This window comes from Beta vulgaris, chromosome 3 (genome assembly GCF_026745355.1).
Source record: "Beta vulgaris subsp. vulgaris cultivar EL10 chromosome 3, EL10.2, whole genome shotgun sequence".
Lineage (NCBI taxonomy): Eukaryota > Viridiplantae > Streptophyta > Magnoliopsida > Caryophyllales > Amaranthaceae > Beta > Beta vulgaris.
The window spans coordinates 8,442,506-8,463,242 of NC_079204.1; the positions used below are offsets into that span (position 1 = coordinate 8,442,506).

The 20,737-nt window shown below is 36.2% G+C and overlaps 2 protein-coding genes and 1 non-coding gene across 4 annotated transcripts; 2 read left to right on the top strand and 1 right to left on the bottom strand.

Annotated features, from left to right (window-relative positions):
* Nucleotides 1-447: 447 nt before the first annotated feature.
* On the bottom strand, nucleotides 448-8,958 carry LOC104888548 (uncharacterized). 2 transcript variants are annotated; one of them, XM_010673568.4, is made up of 14 exons: nucleotides 8,808-8,958; nucleotides 8,540-8,687; nucleotides 8,313-8,431; nucleotides 8,120-8,207; nucleotides 7,684-7,823; nucleotides 6,954-7,103; nucleotides 6,772-6,882; nucleotides 6,507-6,600; nucleotides 5,782-5,916; nucleotides 5,636-5,673; nucleotides 5,455-5,544; nucleotides 3,179-3,262; nucleotides 1,532-1,681; nucleotides 448-1,004 (listed from the first exon to the last, which is right to left on the bottom strand). In XM_010673568.4, exons 1-14 carry the CDS (start codon nucleotides 8,880-8,882, stop codon nucleotides 867-869), a joined length of 1,560 nt encoding a protein of 519 aa, XP_010671870.1. In that variant the 5' UTR covers nucleotides 8,883-8,958; the 3' UTR covers nucleotides 448-866. The 2 variants fall into 2 exon arrangements, with proteins under 2 accessions (XP_010671870.1, XP_057249534.1); XM_057393551.1 differs by having other exon boundaries at nucleotides 7,684-7,819; nucleotides 8,116-8,207.
* Nucleotides 8,959-9,010: 52 nt separating this feature from the next.
* TRNAC-GCA (transfer RNA cysteine (anticodon GCA)) lies at nucleotides 9,011-9,082 on the top strand. The gene has a single exon. It is a non-coding gene; the product is annotated as a tRNA-Cys (tRNA).
* Nucleotides 9,083-12,987: 3,905 nt separating this feature from the next.
* LOC104888550 (seipin-2) lies at nucleotides 12,988-17,954 on the top strand. Its single transcript, XM_010673569.3, has 2 exons — nucleotides 12,988-14,157; nucleotides 17,188-17,954. The coding sequence occupies exons 1-2, from the start codon at nucleotides 13,090-13,092 to the stop codon at nucleotides 17,632-17,634; spliced, it is 1,515 nt and encodes a 504-aa protein (XP_010671871.1). The 5' UTR covers nucleotides 12,988-13,089; the 3' UTR covers nucleotides 17,635-17,954.
* Nucleotides 17,955-20,737: the final 2,783 nt, after the last annotated feature.

The following is a 20,737-nucleotide window of genomic DNA, read 5'->3' on the forward strand; positions in this document are numbered from 1 at the left end:
TAGGATGTATAGGTAAGAAAAGAACATAGTCAAGTAAATTCTTATAAGAACATAGTCAAGGAAATTCTTATTAGATTCGTTATAATAAAATAGATGGAGTAATAGATTTTTAGATAGCAACAGCAGGATTTGTTCATCAACTTTCTCGTGTATACACTGTTGCTGATGTGAAATTGAAGGCTATACTTAAGTTCTTGATTTAAAGATAGGTTTTTTTATGGTTTCTTGATTGATTCTTTAACCAAGAAAGTGAATCTTGAATGTTAATTCAAGACTTAGGTTCGACTCTTTGATCATGAAACTCACGTATGATGATTAAAGATTTCGACACTTAGTAACAAGATATGAAATTACCAATTCCTAACCAAGGGTTGATAATAACTGGGGTTTGCATTCACTACTTAAACTTGGATTCACTCCTAAAACTTTAATTCCACAAGGAATAGGTTAAACTTCAAAAACAACACACACTTTATTATGATGGCCGAAATAGCCTATTTATACTACAAGAGTCCTAACTTAACGATAACTAGTAAAGCTTAAAGATAACAAATAACAAACTTATCTATCTTTATCTTAAGGATAAAGACAAATAACAAACTAAAACCTAACTATATCACACGCCTAATATAATTAATAATTATTATTCAATGATAAGGAATTAGACTCCTAAGTATAATAGGATTCCTTTATCACTTAAACACTCAAATTATAGTAATAAAAAAACAATTAAACTACATAGTTTTCTAACAGAACTAGAATACTACATAGATGTCCTAACATAACTATTATTGTGCATTTTGATGCTACATACGCATCAGTTGCCTAGTAAGTATACCCCTATGAACTAATTCACTAAGAAGAGCTCATAAGAAGTCGTGAAAGAGCATAATGGCATCATCTAGCTTCATTAAGGACGAATCCAGGAGAATCCTCACTTTTTTCAGACGTTCTTTCCTCTTCACTACCTCCGGAGGCGCTTTCTCTGCGGATAAATTCAGGATCTGGAGAAGCAGATTTTAAATGACTGATTAAGCAAAATGAAGATCAACAAGATGATGATGCTCTACAAAACCACGTTCAAATGCAGCTTCTGTTCAGTTAATAAGAAGATAGTGATAGGCCATGCGAAAGTCGTTGATGATTGGTATAATGTTTTTTTGGTCTAATTTTTTCAAAGAAAGAAAAAAAATCCTATTCTGATGTCCCCGTGGTAATGAAACTCGGTTTGGATAAATATAACCATGGAAATTCACATAGAAAGTTGTAGTAAAACTCTCCACCATTATTTTCATCTATTACCTACACCTAACAAGGTCATAGAGGTACTCGAAAGAGATAATAGGCAATAGGAAAACATCCCATGGTATAACTAATATATACAGGAATATTCATGCGAGGGGGGGGGAGGGGGGTATGATGCTGCGAATGGCCGGGTCAGAGAAGGCGAATAGACAATGCATGAAGGGGAAAAAAACAAAGTAATATCTTCTAGCACCAACAGAAAGCTGAAGATAAACATTTCTACTACCTCTCGATCTTGATCGACCTCATGAACATATCGCAGGGACAAATTAAGTGCAGCATGGTACAGCTCATCCAATATTTGATGCCAGAGATTGTCTTTCTTTATTCTCCACAAAAAGAAATCTGTCTGTCTTGGACCTCCAGTTGTTACTTTCTGCAAAAGCATATAAGAGTATGCTTTATGAGTTATTGACGTATATTATCCTGGATTTGACATATTTTGTAAAGCCATACTGAGTCCTAGACCCAAAGAGGAAGCAAAGGAATGAATTATAATAGCAAACTCAGGACAAAACAGACACGTCCAAAACAGAGTTATCAAACCCCAAATACAAACCAAAAATAATTATTATTTTGGTTAGAAATTGGGGTTGGCTCAAGCGGTGAGCTTTCCCATCTTTCCTAGCAAAGTCTAGGGTTCAATTCCTCGAAATATCATGAGCAGACACCCCATTGAAAAAGAGAAGAAAATTTATCTTCTGACATCATTACAAGAACATCATATACCACGTGAGTACTATTGCTCAATGACATCTCTCGTATTAGTGTGTTTTGGTTATTTCAAGTACTATTTGCTACATCAAAAGTTCTGCATCTTTGCAACTTATTCCAGAATCCAGAAAACAAAAATTCAACAAATAGAACTATTATTATTTTCTCCATTTCTTAGGAACTTTACTAAAATTTACTGATAACAAATCAGCTAAGCAACTAAAGGATACACACTCGCAATCCAAACAGGTAACAGCAGCCAAGAGGAGCAACAGGAGCCACAAGTCCCCTAAAGAAGCAACTAATCGGTTATTTGCCAACAATTCTATAAATATACATAATATACTTTTATCCGAAGAGGAGGCCTTCATCCAAGCCGACAATCATCAAAAACCACGAGAAATGGCATGGGTTCACTGAATTGGACACTTTTCCAATCATCTTAAAAAATTTAAGGCAAGAACTGTTTATTTTGTAATAATACTATTGAGTTGCACATACAACCCACTTGAAGATGCATTTTATTCAACAAAGGATACCTTGTCAAAAAAAAAAAAAAAAAATGGTAATAGTTGAAGTTTTTGGATCAAGAGTTCATAACAAATACTCCATCATTCTTTAATAGTTGTCCCACTTACATATTCAAAAATCAAAGTCAGTTTACTTTTTAAAAAATAAAACCTTGGCCGTACTGTTCTCTCCTGATGTGTATAATTTCTTATAAAAGTACGGTTGTCTTTACCTGATCGGAATCCTACATGGGTCAGCCCAAGCCAACTACACAAGCATGACCACTTGGGAGAAGGAAACGGATATAGAAACTTACCAAACCCCAAAGTGCCCTAGTGGAATTTGATCTCACAACCTCATGGTTGCGGATACAAACCTTTACCATTAGATCAAGCAATGCTTGATTTCCAACATGTATATAATTATCAAGGATTCTTTTAGAATCCTTTTAATATATATTATAAATTTTTAATTACACAACTAAACAATATTAATGGTCAAAATCCATTAGAATACAAAAGGAGAAGTAAAACGCCTCCTGGATGCAAGTATGCAACTCTTGGACATCCAGTTATTTTAGGCCTTGCGTGCTGATGATGAACATATATCAGAGACAACCATGATGATTAGCTAGTGAAGATGATCTTACCTCCATTTGTATATAATTATCCTTCCAAAGCTTATACAGAATTTGTGGTGTAATTTTCTTGTCCACAAAGGTCCGATCCGAAATCTGCAAGAGAGGATAAGTAAGAGAATTCAACAATGATAAGCCCAGATCTAAAGCAGAAGAGAGATCTTACAGAGAAAATCTAGTGCTGTATGACATAGAGAAGCTGGAATTACACAAGGTTCACATCACAAAATCGAACTTCATTTTAGCTTTTATTTGATCTCTTACAAACAGGTCGGTAGGTGGTAGTAAATTAGGGTAAAAGTAACGAGTTTAAAAAAATATTCATGCAACGGCTTCCATCTCTAAGTATGTGTTCTACATACTAAAACATAAGGACCATCTCAAAAATCACAAGTGGCAATGAAGATTTGTAGGGAAAAACACATACTTTCTTAGAGCAGAAGATACATACGATGGATATTGACAAGAGAATTTCTTCTACATATTAATACACAAGGACCATCTCAAAAATCACAACAAATGGCAATGAAGATTTGCAGGGGAAAACACATACTTAGAGCACAAGATACATACGATGGATATTGACAAGAGAATTTCCATGCAATACAAGCAAGTTCACTATTTACAAACATTTACTATAGGGACAAAAATATCTAATGGCTTCTATATAATTAATGAATGAAAGGGAAGTTCTAAACAAAATTTATACATGAATCATAGTAAATCGTTTGTTACATGCGCCACTTCAGTCTTCATCTTTCCAATAACTTGCCACAAGAAGACCGAACAGCTGGACCCAAGCAACATATATCCAATATGCTATGCTCTATTCTCATCTTACATTTACATAAAAAGTGAACCCCAGCCTAAACGTATGGTAAGAAATAGCTGCACAAACCATCTTCGATCAATACAATCCATTGTAAATAGCATTTCTTTCTTCACTACAGTCCATTGTAAATGAGGTGCATCAAGAAGGAAACAACGTCCTTCCCAAATAACTAAATTTAATTGCATTGGCTAGCTAGTATTGCAGCAAAAATCATCAGCGCCTCAATGAATAGTTGTATGCCATCTTTAGGCTTCAGAGAACAACCCAAGCTTGTCAGCGATTCAGGCTGCATTTTAACAACCAACTAGTCCAAAGTTTTAATTTAGATCCTCTCTTGACCAAATTCAGATTACACAGTGCCCCGAAATGATTATTATACTAGAGGCATACCCAGAAGAAACACAAGCACGTAATGCTTCCCTATACAACCTCAATGCATCTCACACAGTCCCACCTACAATGGGTTCATTTTTGGCAGGGAGGGGGGGATGAAGGGTGCAATCTCTTCAACTGATTTCCATTTATTTGAAGTTAATGCCCTCAACTAAATCTACCTAAACTTAGTAGAACTTATTATAGTGCTAAATTAACTTGGTTAGCCCATTGGCCTCACTGGTCACGAAGTTATTTTATTGTAGTTGTAAATCGAACTTGAGTAGTCCTTATTGGCGCTCAAATCCTGAACTAAAACTCCTGTGAACTTATTAACCTTAATTTTCCTGAAATAAGTGAAACCAAGGTGACGAGAACACTGAGTGATCCAATTCATTCAATCCATAGTCTGAAGGGTGTCGATGCTTGCTACTTCCATTGATAATTAAGCACATGCTGGCTAAGTACGACATTTATTTTTTTGCCGCCTTTGGTTTTTTAATAATTGCAACATTTTCTTTTTCACGGTCTCTAACACATAACTTTGAGTCTTTGACCATAGATATCTTGAAAATTTATGGTAAAAGAATTTCAAATATTGATGATTTGATAACAAGATCCCACCTGATAATATGGTCAAATATTTCCTAAACATGGTAGGGGACCTGAGAAAGACAAGATAAGGGGAGTGGCGCAATGAATTGCTTTTAGCACAACGAAAAACCCACCTCAAAGGGAGAAAGGAACAGGATACTTAATCAAGTAAAATGAAAAAGAAGCTAAATAGTCTTCATTTTTCGAAGGGTATTCCAAACATAACAGAACAGGCTCATCTCCTCTTTTTGTCTTGTCGTGAAGGAATTGATAGGCAAAAGCAGTTAAGTCAATTTGCCTAATATCTTTCAGCTGCTTATGACTTAATATCAATTTGTCTAATATACATATCTCACTTGAGCATGAACTACAAATAGCAAACATATATTCATTGCTGAGCACAGGGACCTGGAGCAAGTTATTTACGGATCATAGTACCAAAAACAGATAAAACAAGCAGACATTAACAAACGACATGGTAACTGATTACCTTATCAGTATCCAGTGGACGACCGTTTGATAATGACCTGAACATCCTAAAAGCCTCTATCCCATACCGCTTTTTCACAATAGATTCCACCTGTTCAGAAATTTATACAGAACTGTATAAGTAAATATTTCTAATCACACTTCCAAAGAAAATGCAACAATACATAGGCAAACCAACAGACCTCTTCTAACTGGGCTTTCTGAATTATGTCCTTCAGATCTGCAAAAATATAAATTAATACACAAGCATGAAATTAACAAATGCCTTCAAGCATCCAGGGAGCAGGAAGGGAAGAAGTAATAGCACTTCATTCAGAGGAATTCTTACTAACGCTGTACGTATCATCTACTTCAGAACAAAAGTCCAGTTGTTCAAGAGAAGATCTAACACGCTCCAAGTTCATCGTGAGACCTTCTTTGCTCTTAATGACCTCCTCGAAAATTGAATCCAGAGACAATGACACTGCTAAGCAAAGTGTTCTTAGTAAACCATATCAAAAGTAGCCAAAAGGAAATTATGGGAATCATGGCACTGGAAGAAGAAAGTAAACAGATGACAAATAAAGCTTCCAACTTGCACCTCTTCATCGATAAACCAACAAAATAAGGGAAAAGGGAGAATCAATTTAACATTCTCACTCAAGCCAATAGATAAAACCATGATGACAAGGAAAAAAGAGGCGAATCAGTATCTAGGTTAACAAGCTTCCTGAAAATCATATTATAGCCTATTGGGTCAAGTTTTAACAACAGAATTACCCAAAACCAAATACAAGACAGTTATGCATTTTCAATGATATAAAGCAAACAAGAAGGTAGACAACATATAGTCAATCAATAAAGTCCCAGACTGAGCCAGATCATCCAACTCTCATTGGTTTTCCTTAACGTTTCGGAAAAGAAAATTTACAAGTGATGGGTAATGCTTTGCTGGACAAACAACTTTTGGGCAATAATTTATTTGAAGAAAAGGGAAAATGAAAACAATATCAGACAAAAAGTAGAGACTGTTTTCAAAAGAGGACATAGATCCATATTGACAAGCATGTTTACCTTCACTCTCTGTGCGTTTAGTCCCTTCCAACATGGAACCCAATATCACTGCCGCAGCATTGTCGTACTCTGCTCTAGCATACTCAACGCAGGCCTTGAGTAATATGGACAAGGAAAAGAGAGTTTCAAGAAGCATACATGCAAATGATGACAGGTGGTAAGAAGGCAACATGACCTCCACCACAGTATGGAGATCCAACTGTATGCATCTTTGATATTTCTACTGATATGAGGCAAGCACATAAAATAAGAGGGGAAAAAGCACCTTTATCCGTAGACGATTTATAAATTCATCAAAGTTTACTCGCCATACTGGTTCTTTCTTGCCCCCCATAATATCAAGCTCACTATCCCACTCCACTTTACGTTGCTTCCGCTGCACAAGAGAGTAGTGGTGCATTAGACTATGTTAACTTCACTTAATTAAGCAAAACATACTAAATCAACCTTCTCTCCAACTTTCAGGCCTGAAAGTTTCTCTTTTTTTTCTTCATCAGAATCTATTCCGTCGTCAGATGTGATGGAAAATCTTTCGGCATCCATGGGAATTGCAGCAGCCAAAGCGCGTTCTTCCAGGGTCACTTCTTTCTTAGATTTCTGTAATGAAGAGTTGAAGACAATTGAGAGTTAAACAAGGTCACTCTTCCAATAACAATCTGCAATTAAGTGGAAAGCAAAATCAAATGAATACAACATGGACTCTTGAGAATGAACAAAGCTTCAAGTAGCTAATCTGTTGCCACTGTTGGGTGCATTTCTGAACATGGAATTACGTTATCAAAGGAACAATGCTATCCAGCTTTTTAAATCATAGTAATTTGCAACAATGATCTCAATTATGCTGTACACACTGTTAACCATAAGCAGTAGATGCTAGTAGAAACACTATTTTCAATAAACCTCCTAAAAAACAAAATTCCAACGAAGTACATATAGTCCAACGAGCATTTTCATAAGTACAAGATTACGTAATACTCCAAAAAGAAAACCCTAGACTCTCTATCAAAACCAAATGTGAGGAAGGATCTTATGAGCAGACATGATAGACTTCCACACACAAAAACAGACAGGACTTTAGATTAAGAAAGAACTAATTGGCAAATGAAATGTCCAAAGGCAGCATAAGAGAAAAAGAAAGAAAAAGCAACTGCAGCAAGATGCTCCCTAGAGGGGATACCTTAGACCTCCCACCTCCTTTCTTAGCAGGCGTTTCTCCATCGGTTGGTAAAGCAATTAATGGCTCTACTGCAGGGCACCGTTCCACGAAGCGATTCTGAACAAGTTTAATGAAGGTTTCTCGATGAGTATCTTTACTTCCTGAACCCAAAAAAGAAGAGTAGAAATTACATTCCTCTTACCAACTTTACAACGATACATCCTAACACTACTACTCTAGAACAATAAATCATTTGTGTGGTCATGGATGCATAGACAAGCAATCCTCCACAAGGTAATCACCAATACAATCAAACAGAGTAAAAAACAGCATTCTAGTTATAGTGTATTAGGATCCCCTTCCTATGCAAATTGGCGAATTGGAATGTGCAAACTAATTCACAATTCATGGAAATCAACAATAGAAAAAATCAACCAAATAGCCATATAAAACTTGCCTCCACTATGACTATCAAGAGCTCTATCCAGGATTTGTGTGAGAGTAAGTCTACCATGCTGCAACAACCCTTCGAGAATCTCGAAAACCTACATGAATTCTATATCCCATGAGTATTTGCCCAAAAAAATTCCACACAGTAGCACCACAACCAACAACACAGTAAATACAACATAAAGTACAAAATGACTAACTTCTTTATCAAGATCATTTGTGGCTAAAGTCGCGAACTTCGAAAACCGCAAACGATGAATAATATTGTTGAACAACACCATATACTGTGTCACTACCACAGTAGTATCTCTGCCACCACCTAAACAACAACATTAAGTCGATCACAACAACAACAACAATAACAACAATAACAACAAAATAAAATAAAAAATCATAATAACAGAATAAAATAGTATAAAATTAACACCTTCTTGTTCAAGGGCGAAGGCTTGAACGCAATTATGCTGAATTAAAACCCATAAACTTTTCTTAACTTTGTCTTGAGGAAGGTCAGTAAATCGACAAATTAGGGCTTTACTTAGGGTTCCTCTTCTTAGTAAGCATTCACATACTTTCTGCTCAAATTGAATAAATTCACCAGAAAAATGTGTATGATTAATATATATTAATACGCAATCAAATTAAAAAGAAGATGTATTAAAAAATCTATATAGAAGAAGAGAGAGAAAAATTACAGAGACGATATTTCCGAAGTCATTAACGATTAAGTGAACGGCGAGTTTGATGCCGTACGGTGTTGACGTCGCCATTGATAACGGCGGGAACTTCAGTGTCGCACTGTAACTCTTTTTTCTAATGTTTCGCAGGATTTAAGAAGAGGAGAAGATAGAAATAGGGTAAACAAGTTTTAAAGTTAATTAGGTTTTGTAACAACAATGGGTCCATAGCTCAGTGGTAGAGCATTTGACTGCAGATCAAGAGGTCACCGGTTCGAACCCGGTTGGGCCCTTTTTAGCTTTTTCTTTTTAAATTTTTCTTTACATATCGTCAAAGAGTGTTTGAATTTCCTTTGGGCCCTTTTTAGCTGAGTGGGTAGAGGTTTACAAGGACCCACCATACTGTAATTTGTAAACCAACCACTAAATTATAAGGGTCATGGCAGTCTCTTTTTCCCGCACTCTGCTACTTACACTATAACTTGCTCATATAATATAATTTCACTTCAAAAAAGAATATGTACCTCTTTGTGTCTTTCATAGGGATGGCAATCCAATCTGAATCCGACCTTAGTCCGCTCCGATCCGAAGGAAAAAATCCGAGTTGACACCGACAAAAAAGTAATCCGACTCCGTTTAAAAAATCTGACTCCGTTTAAAAAATCTGACTCCGAGTCGGAGGAGGGTCGGAGTCGGATCTCATAAAATAATCCGAATTTGAGTCAATCAGTCCTTTTTTCTTATTTATGTAATGTATTATTTATGTATAATATGACTTCGACTTTTAGCCAATTGTATTAAATAGAATTTTCCCATAGAAAAAATAATAGTAATAATTAGATTATTTGTACCATATAAGATTTCCATATGATGATTAGAAATTATTGTAATGATTAAATTATTGTAATGGTTAAATTATTATAATGATTAAATTATTGTATTATAGAAGACTATTCTATTATAGAAAATTGGAAGAAAAATAAGTCGGATCAGGTTCGGAGTCGGATGTTCGGATTTTAAGTGGGGTATTCAGATTTTAAGTCGGGTTGGATCTCGGAGTCGGATGTTCGGATTTTAGTCGGGTTCGATTCGGATTTTCAAAGTCAGATGTCGGAGTCGGACTCATATTTTAAAATCCGACTTTCTGTAGGGTCGGAGTCGGATTATGCATAATCCGGTCCATGTCCGACCCGTTGCCATTCCTAGTCTTTCACTACACTTGTTATTTTTTTATTTTTCTCTTGATATTGTCAAATGGTGTTTTAAGTCCCTCTATGCGTCAATGTGGTTAATTTTCAGATGAATCGCTACATTGTATAGAGGTTTACAAGCTAAGTAGCACCAATACGGGGACGGATACGGGTACGGGGGTGGAAAACGGCAAAATAAAAATTTCTGAAAACGGGTACGGGGGCGGAAAACGACAAAATTAAAAAATGGCAAAATTAAAATTTCTGAAAAAGGGTACGGCTTGAATTCGGAAAAAAATAAATATAATATATTTTAATGAAAATATTACGTTAAATTTTTCCTACATAAATCTCTGTTTAATTTTTGTAAAAAAAATATTAAAAGACATACATATTAAAATATAAAAGATAAGTTTTCCTTCCTAGAATATAAACTTATACATAGGGTTATAAAAGATAAGTAAATAATTCTATTTAGTAAAAAAAATAAAATTGTAAGTCAGAGAAAGACAAACAGTAAAAGAAAAAACTTTATTTATTTTTTAAAAATATGTTGGATAACTGTATTGTACCTGTACTACACCACTACGAGTCTATAACACTCTTTTGACTCTCACGTGCTCCTTTACTAGGTTTTTAACTTTAACCCTTCCCTTTCCCCGTCCCTTCCCCACATTCAAAAATAAAAAAGTAAACAGTAAAACCAGAAAAGGTCGAACATGGCTACAACGCCTACAAGTAACAAGGTTGCCAGCGAAGATGAGAGTATGCGTGACTGTTGAGCATTTGTGGTGCTTGCCGGTGAAGATGAGGGAGAGAAGAGGTTGTGCAGCTTCTATGAGAATGAGAAAGGCAGATAATCGAATTGGGGGAAATTGTAGAAAATCCTAGCTCTGAGTTTTACAAGGCTGGGTACGTCTTTCACAATCCCCAACCGTACCCAAGACGTACCCAAAATTCGCCTGGCCGTATCCAAAACCATCCAACGTACCCAGATTTGTTAGTTCGTTTTGGGGACGAATCCTAGTCGTACCCGTACCGGGTACGAGATTCGCCCCTTAAGAGGCGTACCCGTGCTTCATAAAGGCCCAACACACTGTAATTTGTAAATCAACCACTAAATTACAAGGGTCGTGTCAGTCCATTTTTCTCGCACTCTGCTACATACACTAGAACTTGCTCATATTTTACTATTTCACTCCAAAAAAGAATATGTACCTCTTTGTGTCTTTCACTACACTTGTCATTTTTTTTATTTCTCAAGATATTGTCAAAGGGTTTTTTAATTCTCTCTTTGCGTCAATGTGGTTAACTTTCAGATGAACTAGTACATTGGATAAATGTTTACAAGGGTCCACCACACTGTAATTTGTAAACCAACCACTGAATTACAAGGGCACTGTCAGTCCCTTTTTCTCGCACTCTGCTACATACACTATAATTTGCTCATATAATATTATTTCACTTCAAAAAAGAATATGTACCTCTTTGTGTCTTTCCCTACACTTGTCATTTGATTAAGGAAGGATGTAATAAATACACATCTTCACCATAGTAGCGGTTAAAATTCCTCTATTTTATAGCAATTGTAATAAGATTCAGTTTATGCCTCCATGCTATAAGCCGCTACTAAGAGTAGTGATGATACTAAATGAACCGATACTTTATGTAGCGGTTTCCTTTGATCAGTGTTCAAATTTGCGGCTCATTATGGTTAATCGCTACACTGTGCAGCGGTTTTATTTAAATACAATAACAAACCAAATTTTTGGCGATTTGTCCTACGTGGATAGGATGCATGTAATTCCAACTTTGGCGCATAGTGGGAATCAAAACTCTCTTTGATAATATTTAAGGAAAAAAAATCGTTTCTTTTTCCACTCTTTTCTAATCATTAATCAATTTGTGATAGTGGTCCTTATATCTTCCATGTTTGTTCTTTCATTTTGACTTTGACCATTTACTTCCTAATTTGACGTTAATTTTTAGTGATGATTGATGAGTATATAATTATTTTTATATGCAACCCTTAAAGTTACATACAAAGGAATTCAAAATTCAAAATTTTACTGGTATACACATTAATACCTCTAGTAGAAGCGTAGGTTTGTTACAAGTTACTATAAATATATGAAGTACCATTTTTCAAATGTATTTACTTCTTATTAACAATCCTAATGGTTGTATATATCGAAATTAGAAGTAAATTTCATAATTATCAAACCTACATAAATTGATGAGTATATACGCATTAATACCTCTCTTATAAGCGTAGTTTTGTTACAAGTTCCTATAAATATATATTATTTTTGAAAGGTATTTACTTCTTATTAGCAACCATAACGTTTTTGTATACATCAAAATTAAAAGTAAATTTCATGATTATCAAATCTCCATAAACGTCAAAATTTCATTTGGTGATGGCTCCTCCACCGGATTGAATGACCCTTAACATATACAATAGGTTGCTAAGTGGTTGGGAAGATGGTTTATTTCAAGACACTAGGGTTGACTCGTTTGAAACTTATGCATTTATCTCTATTATATAAGCTAAAGCCCGGGGGAGCTATGGTGTCCCCCAATGGACTGTCTTTTTTGTCCTTAGCTAAATATATACTTGATTGAATATTCATATTTTGTACAATTATATCCTTTTCTAATTTAAAGATGGGTCAAAATTTCAATAATAAACTAAATAAACATTAACAAAGTAACTTGACATAATGAGAAAAATGATTACCCAATAAAAAAAATTACAAATTTAATTTGACTATAAAACTTTACCTCTAAATGTTTATCTCAAATTCTAAACACTTTATAAATTACAATCGTTTGTATAACACTAATTATTAATCACACTTCTATAATTATATTATGAAGAAATTTATTAAGTATAGATCCAAACAATCGAGGCACGCATCGCGTACATAGAAGACTAGTTTTATATAAATCACTGGTTAGAAACGAAAAGTGCTCATGTTTTTCATGGGCTCCAAATGGCTCACGAGTCATGAGATGGGAAGTCTAAAGCTTATTGCGCAAAAGGATAATATTAGTATGCTCATGTCTTTTCCCGACATTTCCATATCTTTTCCACCCTCCCCTAATTCATGTGCGAAACTACAAATTTGGCTAATCTCCTACTCCATCTAATTACCCGCGTAAACTCCAACAATCGAAATAAACCTAAAAATCCTTCTCAATTGATCATGGAAGACCCAAAATCACCCGATGAAGACGACAATTTCTTAGATGCATCCGACGAATTCCCCTTCTATGATTGCCCTAATTCCTTCGATCCATCATCATCATGTTCAACATTTTCTCTCTCATCTCCTTCGAACACCAATTTCTACGCCTCAAACCTCCGCCGTCGCCGATCACATCGGAAATCGCACCGGGATTCGCGCGACCGCGAGAAATTGGCCGAAAAATCGACTTTAACTACACTCGAATCAACGTCGGAAAACGCCACCGTTTCGACCGTAAATGCCGAGATTAAAGAGAACTTAACAGTTACATTGGGAAATAAAAGTCCGGATGATTCGCCGACAGAGAGAGGGAATGATGAAGGGCAGTTAAGTTTGTTGGTTTTTCTAGCTGAATTTATAGTTAAAGCAATTATGTTCCAAATTAATTTATTGATTAGTTTTATTACATTTCCTTTTTGGACACTATTTTATGGTTTTATGCTTGTTATAAATCCATTTTATGTAATTGGATTAGGTAGGAGTTATTTGTTTCGGAAATTGATGAGATTATGGAGACTTGTTAGTGATGCATTGACCCCATATGTATCAGAATGGTTTAAGGAGCATAAATATGTGTTGAACCTCGTGTTGCGTTATGGTTGGGGGTTGTTTTGGTCTCTTTATGTGTGTTCTATACTGGTCAGTTTGTTGATTTTGGCGTTCGTGATTGGTGGGGTGATGATGAGGTTTTATGTTGTCCAAGAGCCGTTTCAGTTAAAGCAGGCATTGAATTTCGACTACACGAAAACTAGGCCGGAAGCATTCGTGCCTATTATAAGTTGCGAGGCTGTGGAATGTGGCGAGAAATATGAGGGTGTGAGTGTTGGGAGTGGTTTAAGAGTTATACCTCTTAATCACAAGTTGCAGGCTACTGTTTCCTTGGCTTTGCCGGAGTCTGATTATAATCAAAATTTGGGGATGTTTCAGGTACATTCTCCATCCAAGTTGGCATCTTTGAGCTATGCATTGTTTTTGATGGTCTGGCTTCACTGTTTGGTCTTTTGTATGAAATCATAGTGGTGATTTTTTTCATTTTATGTGTGCTTATAAGCTTAACATTGTGCTAGTGGTTTAGAAATTTTGTTGCTCAAAATTGTTCTTTTTTTCTACTTGTCACATCCTAGAGAATGTTCCAACCCATTTGGTTCGTTATTTTAATATGGAATCATCAATCAATGAGGTGCTGTAGCATTGGTATTGTAATTTCATTTTTATTTCTCTTATGATTGGGATTTAGTTAGCTTGCTGAATTTACCATCTCCAGTAGGAATGTGTTATTTTGTTTGTTGTTTTGATGTATCGATCAGTTGTTTTTTTTAGAACTCTGGCTATTCCATGTAACTGCATGAGTCATGACAAAGATGCTAGCATATGCGTATGATAGTTCCAGATTAATGAGCTAAATGACATTTCGCTTTCATCGTTCCTTCTATATCCGTATTTTAGTTGCTTATTATGTATATGCCACTAATATTGTCATGTACATTATTGTGATAATTTATGAGTATGAAGGAAGCCTCCACTTAGCATCTCAGATTCGATGCCTCCCTATTTTGCTATGTTGCTTCATTGTTCCGCTTCTGTGCTTAACTGCTGATTCTCACCTCCCTGCATTATATGTTCTTGTTTTAGTTCTGTCTATTCTTGTTCAAGTGGATTGCTTTAAATGGTCATTTATCAGTTCTCATCACATTAGTACTCAGGTCCACCTAGATTTGTGTCTGAGTGGGTATTTGGTCAGGGGTGATCAGGAAAAGAAAAGGAAACTCGGACCCCCTAGGGTTTCAGCCGTTCTCCTCAAACTGGTTAATTCTCATTTCCTGACCCCATAGGGTTTCAGCCATTCTCCTCATTTGGGGTTTCAATCCCCATTTATCACCAAGACAGCAACACTAACACTGCAACACAACCTCGTGACTACCTGTTCCACCGCTCTATAACCTTCTCCTATACCACCCCTCTACAACTAAAGACAACGCTCCTATAGCCGTCGGAACCCATCACCAACAACCCATGTCCACCCATATCTCTACTCTCTGCTCAAACCACCAGCTGACAACCCATGTCCACCCACGTTGCCTCCCAAACCACTGCAGCAGCAACCTATATCCACACACACCAATGATGTATATACGCCTACACCACCACCTCCTATCACCACTCCCACACACACGAGGGAGGGTGTGGTCATAACTCATCACCACCAACATGTGCTAGCTGTAATTTGATATCCATGGTGGTCGGACTTGGTTTCTGTGATGATCGAATTGGAGAAAAGCTGTGAGAAGGCAGAGCAAAATGTTCGGCCGTGTCAGTCGAGTGAAGCACGGTGGTTGTAGTTATGGTGATATTGGCGGCAGTTGGTCGAGCTACATGGGGAGAGAGCTGTTGGTCAGAGGAAATAGAATTATAAAGTTGATATTGTCTAATCATAAACCAAATGGCCACTTTAAGACTAGGGGTGATTTCTTTTTTGCTTTTAGAACACTCTTTTCTCACTATTTGATGGAATGTTCAAAATGTGTAATTAAACTGAACATGGAATTGTTTAATTTTTCACACCTTCATGGGAGTTTTAGTGTTAGTCAATAATAGATTCATTACGTGAGTGTTTGTTACTGTCTTATACTCCTTGTCCCTCTATTGAGCCTGATAGAGTATAAAGCTATTCCTAGGGCCTCAACCATCAGCTTAAGCTTCTGGTTGAGTTGGTCCTTTGATATGGTATCAAGAGCCAGCGTGACAAAAAGGTCACGGGTTCGAATCTCCTTCACCCCTCCTTCCTCAGTGGAATATTTAGCGCCAGGTATGAGAGAGACATGTGCTGCATCCACACTTCAAGCCCAAAGGGCTCTTGCGTGAGGGGGCGTGATAGAGTATAAATCTATTCCTAGGGCCTCAACCATCAGCTTAAGCTTTTGGTTGAGTTGGTCCTTTGATAGAGCCCTCTAGTTTTTTGAAACCCCTTAAACTTCAATTGTATAGACTTGTTAGGTAAAGTTGAAATTGAAAAATATTCATAAGTTGATAGCCATGAGTAACAACAGAAAAATTTACAAGTTCTTTATTTACCAATTTGACATAAATATGTAGCTTTCTCAATTTTGGACCCTGATAACACTGTTTTGGAAGATTGGATTTTGTTGATAGAATGGTGAAAATTATGTGCTACCTTTGTCGTATAAAGATTGTTCACAATTGTATTTTGGCTCAACACAAAATGATGATTCACTTTCTAGTATCTTTATCGATCCTAGCTGTGGGCCTCGATACACTAAGTTGTGCATGGGATTTGGAAAGCAAAAGCACCACTAAAAGTGAGGGTTTTCTGTTGGCCTATAGTGCTGGGAAGATTTGACACCAATCACAATCTTCAACATCTACAGCCTACTGCTGCCTAGTCCGGACAGTTAGTTGTGTCATGTAATAGAGGAAATTGACTCCAGGTCTCATTTGTTTTTTCATTGTGATTTTGCTTATATTCTTTGTATGGTTTTCTTGCTTTTGGTGATGAGCGATGTAAGGTGAGGAAATTGTTATGAATGTGTGCAATTTTGGCTGTCTGTTGGTGTTGGTGCATTTGGGCTAAGTGAAACTCCTGGAATTTTTCTGGGTCATTTTACTATTTGTAGTTTAATTGAAGGCGAGTAGCTCAACGAAATTGGGCCTCGTTGTATTTTCCTGTTCTGGAGGACTTCTTGTCCTAGCATATAGGGTCAAGTAAGAGCACAACATATATATATATATATATATATTATATATAATATATATTATATAATATATATATATAACCTATGAGGTATTTGTCCTTATTTTCTTATAAATGATCCCTAATAAAAAAAAGGGCAACCTTTTTGGGACAGAGGGAGTAACATATATTCATCAATCCAGCCCAATTCGTGAATGCAAATATGCAATATGGTAATATAAGATTGACTTATTGGTTATTTTCTACAGGTAAGGGTCGACTTCGTGTCAGAGAAGGGTAAATCTCTTGCCAGTTTAAGCCATCCATGCATGCTGGAGTTCAAGAGTAAACCGCTCCGTCTATTATTGACATTTTTCAAAATCATCCCTCTGGTTGCTGGGTATGTGTCCGAGTCACAAACCCTAAACCTAAAATTTAGAGGGTATACCGAGTCTGCCCTTCCTACTGCTTGCTTGAAAGTTATACTCGAACAAAGAGCAGAGTTCCGGCCAGGTGCGGGTATTCCTGAAGTATATAATGCATTTTTACATCTGGAATCTGAACTCCCGTTCTTTAAACGAATCCTATGGTATTGGAGGAAAACTATATTTGTTTGGGTCAGTATGACGTTGTTTGTGGTGGAATTGTTGTTTGCTCTGGTATGCTGTAGATCTGCAATTATGCCAAGAACAAGAGCAAGGGGTAATGCTGCTTGAAACAACATCTCATCCACTTCAAAGGTAGTTTCTGATATCTGCTAGCTCCTTTTCTTTCATCATGAATATGGTGGAGGATTCAAACCAGTGCTTCAGATTTTTTTGAACTATTTTTGTGCTAACCTGTAAATTTCAGTTGATTTTTTCTTCTTTTCCCCTAGAGAGATTTCTTTCTTTTGTTTAATTCTTTTTTAACATGTCATAGTTGTCATAGCATTTGTCTCAACTTGAATATCGTTGTACATCTCTAAAACACAATTTCGTGAGGTGAATATCTTATATTGGATCTGTACATTTTCAATGGTAATTATTTCATTTAATTGTTTTTAATAAACACATATATCTATAGAAGTTTCTCCACCGAAAGAAGTTTTAGTACTTCTTACGTTTTTTATTACTCGCTACACTTCTCAATTCACGGATTCCTATGCAATTTTTGGAGAAGAGAGAGGTAGAGAGTAAAAAGAAAAGGGACCCATGTGAGAGGAGAGAGAGAGAGTTTATTGTCCAAATAAGAAGTGTAGCAAGTAATGTGAAACTTCCCACAATGGAAAGTGTAGCAAGTATTATGAAACAGAGGAAGTACATTACTTTGTCGCATGCTATCATTAATCATCTCCACCTTGTAGTCACTCATCATCCTATTTCACACAAAAAATTAACAGAAAAACAAACAAGTCATCTGCCAAAAATGAACTAACATTAATACATAATAATTTCATGTAACTCAAACTTAATTTTATTTACAAAGACCCAATCAAAAAAAAAAATTTATTTACAAAGATCAAAACTTTATGATAAATTGAAGACAAACTAAGAGGAATATAACCACAGTTTTATGAGATGAGTCCTTTTCCTTGGAGAGACATGGCTGCTTTTTTTTTTTTCTGCAGTAAGCAGATGTGGTATGAAGTATATTGCAGAACTATTAGCCAATTCTTCATCTTCATTCTTACTTTGTCATTTTTGCAATTTTTTTTCCCAATGCCAATGTCAAAAGGTGATGATCTGAGATCCTCACTCAGGCGTGCGCTGATCATGTTTAACATGGGGAACTACATAGGACCCCCAAAATTTTAGAATCCCAATTTTTTTTTTTTGGTAAGAAGAAGTGGCCCGGACTCGCTCAGGTCTTAATGGTCCAGGGATTTGAGAGTAAGGGGGAAGGGTAACGAGAATCCCTACCCTCAAAGTGTCTCTAGTGGGGATTGAACCCCCAACCTCAAGGTGGGAAGGGTGCTCTCCTTACCACTAGACCAAGTACTAGTTGATTTTTAGAATCCCAAACTACTTTTATAATGTAAAACTCAAATTTCGCATACTGTATCACTTAAATTTTTTTGTATATTTTTGCTTAATCTATTAATAATGGTCAATTTTATCTTTCGGCCTCTATAGCAATTAAATTGCCCCTGCTTTCACTAAAACAATTGCGCACTGAAAGTTCAAGAATAGTCACTTGACCGACTGACCATTGACTTACACTAAGCGTGATGGAAACTATGTTGTCTACATCTAGCTAAGTTAATTTCTTTTGGTGTGGAACAAATTTGGGAGAACTATGCTAGGCGATTCTTTATGTTTTGATGAAAACTTTGTTTTTTTTTTTTTTTTTTTTTTTTTTTGACACCAAGGAAGCGTACAAACAAACCAAAACCTGAAACACAAACCAAACAAAACAGGAAAAGAAAGAAAGAGACGAAACCAGACGAAGGAAGGCTAGACCTGTGATTTGTGTCCGACAAACTCGAAATGCCTTGCAAGAAGGGAAGGAAAGGCCCGCCTCCCTCAGAGTTCCGATAGTCCATTTAATAGTAATATCTTGATAATCTCTGGACTGTAGAATTTGAAGAAGTTGGGTGGAAGACGTCAGAAGGATAATGTTCGAGTGTCCAGCTGCTCTGGCCCAAGTAACAGCCTTAAGACATGCCATTGCCGTAGCCGCTATTGCTGACGAAGTATAAGAAAAGGCCCCATACTGTTGTGACTGTTGCGCAAGTGAAGAAGAAACGGCCCAACCCATTCCTGTTGCAAGATTAGATTTATCCCAAACAGCATGAATTTGAACCTTGAGAGGCCTGTCCTCCAAGTGATGATATCCAAGTTGAACTTGTAAGAATCCGGGAGGCGTCGTTGGATCTCGCCCCCTCATGCACTGCTGGTTGCTGGAAAACTTTGTTCTTGGAGTAATATTATCATGCTTTTCCCCTAAAATATATATATAAAAAAATTACACTAAGCTCGAGCTTGCCTCCAACTTTCGCCAACAATGCCTCATAGGCCTTCATCTTGCTTTCCTGCTTTTTCTTCAGCGGCGCTTTACACCACGCTACATTTACAATCATAAGAACTATTAACAGAACATACAAGCATAATCATGAATCTTCTTTCCACAATTATGATTCGACGAAGTTGTAAATTTCATTTTTAGGCACAGATGATGACTAATAAGAGTTGGATATAATTTGATTTTTCAGCCAATTTTTTTTAGTTTTCTATGTTTAGTTATAATTTCTTGCACGAGAAGTTACTAGAAAATGAAACAATGAAATAGAAGGAAAAGGATAGATGGGAGCCATGAGGAACAAAAGAGGAAGGTGAGAGGTGGACAGAAAAATGTAGTATTCGAACATGTTTTCAACCTTGTGGAAAATTATTTTATGTCATTCACAAACCAAACAAAAGAGAATGAGGAAATCATTTTTCTTGAAAATCCCCCCCAACTAAATGGTCTCTAAAGATGTTATATTTCACTTTTATTTGAGGTTGTCCGTTGTATAGATCTTTATTCGTTATAAGATCATAATTTACGGTGAAATCAGATTGATTGGTACCTATATCTCTTTCAATTGACACCACAAAAATTACAGATTGGTACAAACAAATAACATGATTTAATGTTATTATTTTATTGTGTGTTGTGATAGTGCCTAATAGATCTAAACGGATCGGATATTAATAGTATTATCACTTCCTCACTTTTACCTTATGGGGTTTGGTTTTACCCTCAAGATCATCCTAGGTGTCATACCGAATTCAATTTTCCTTTTTTTTTTGGAGGGAGAGGGGCACTAAATAAGAATGAGATGAAACTCAAGAAAAT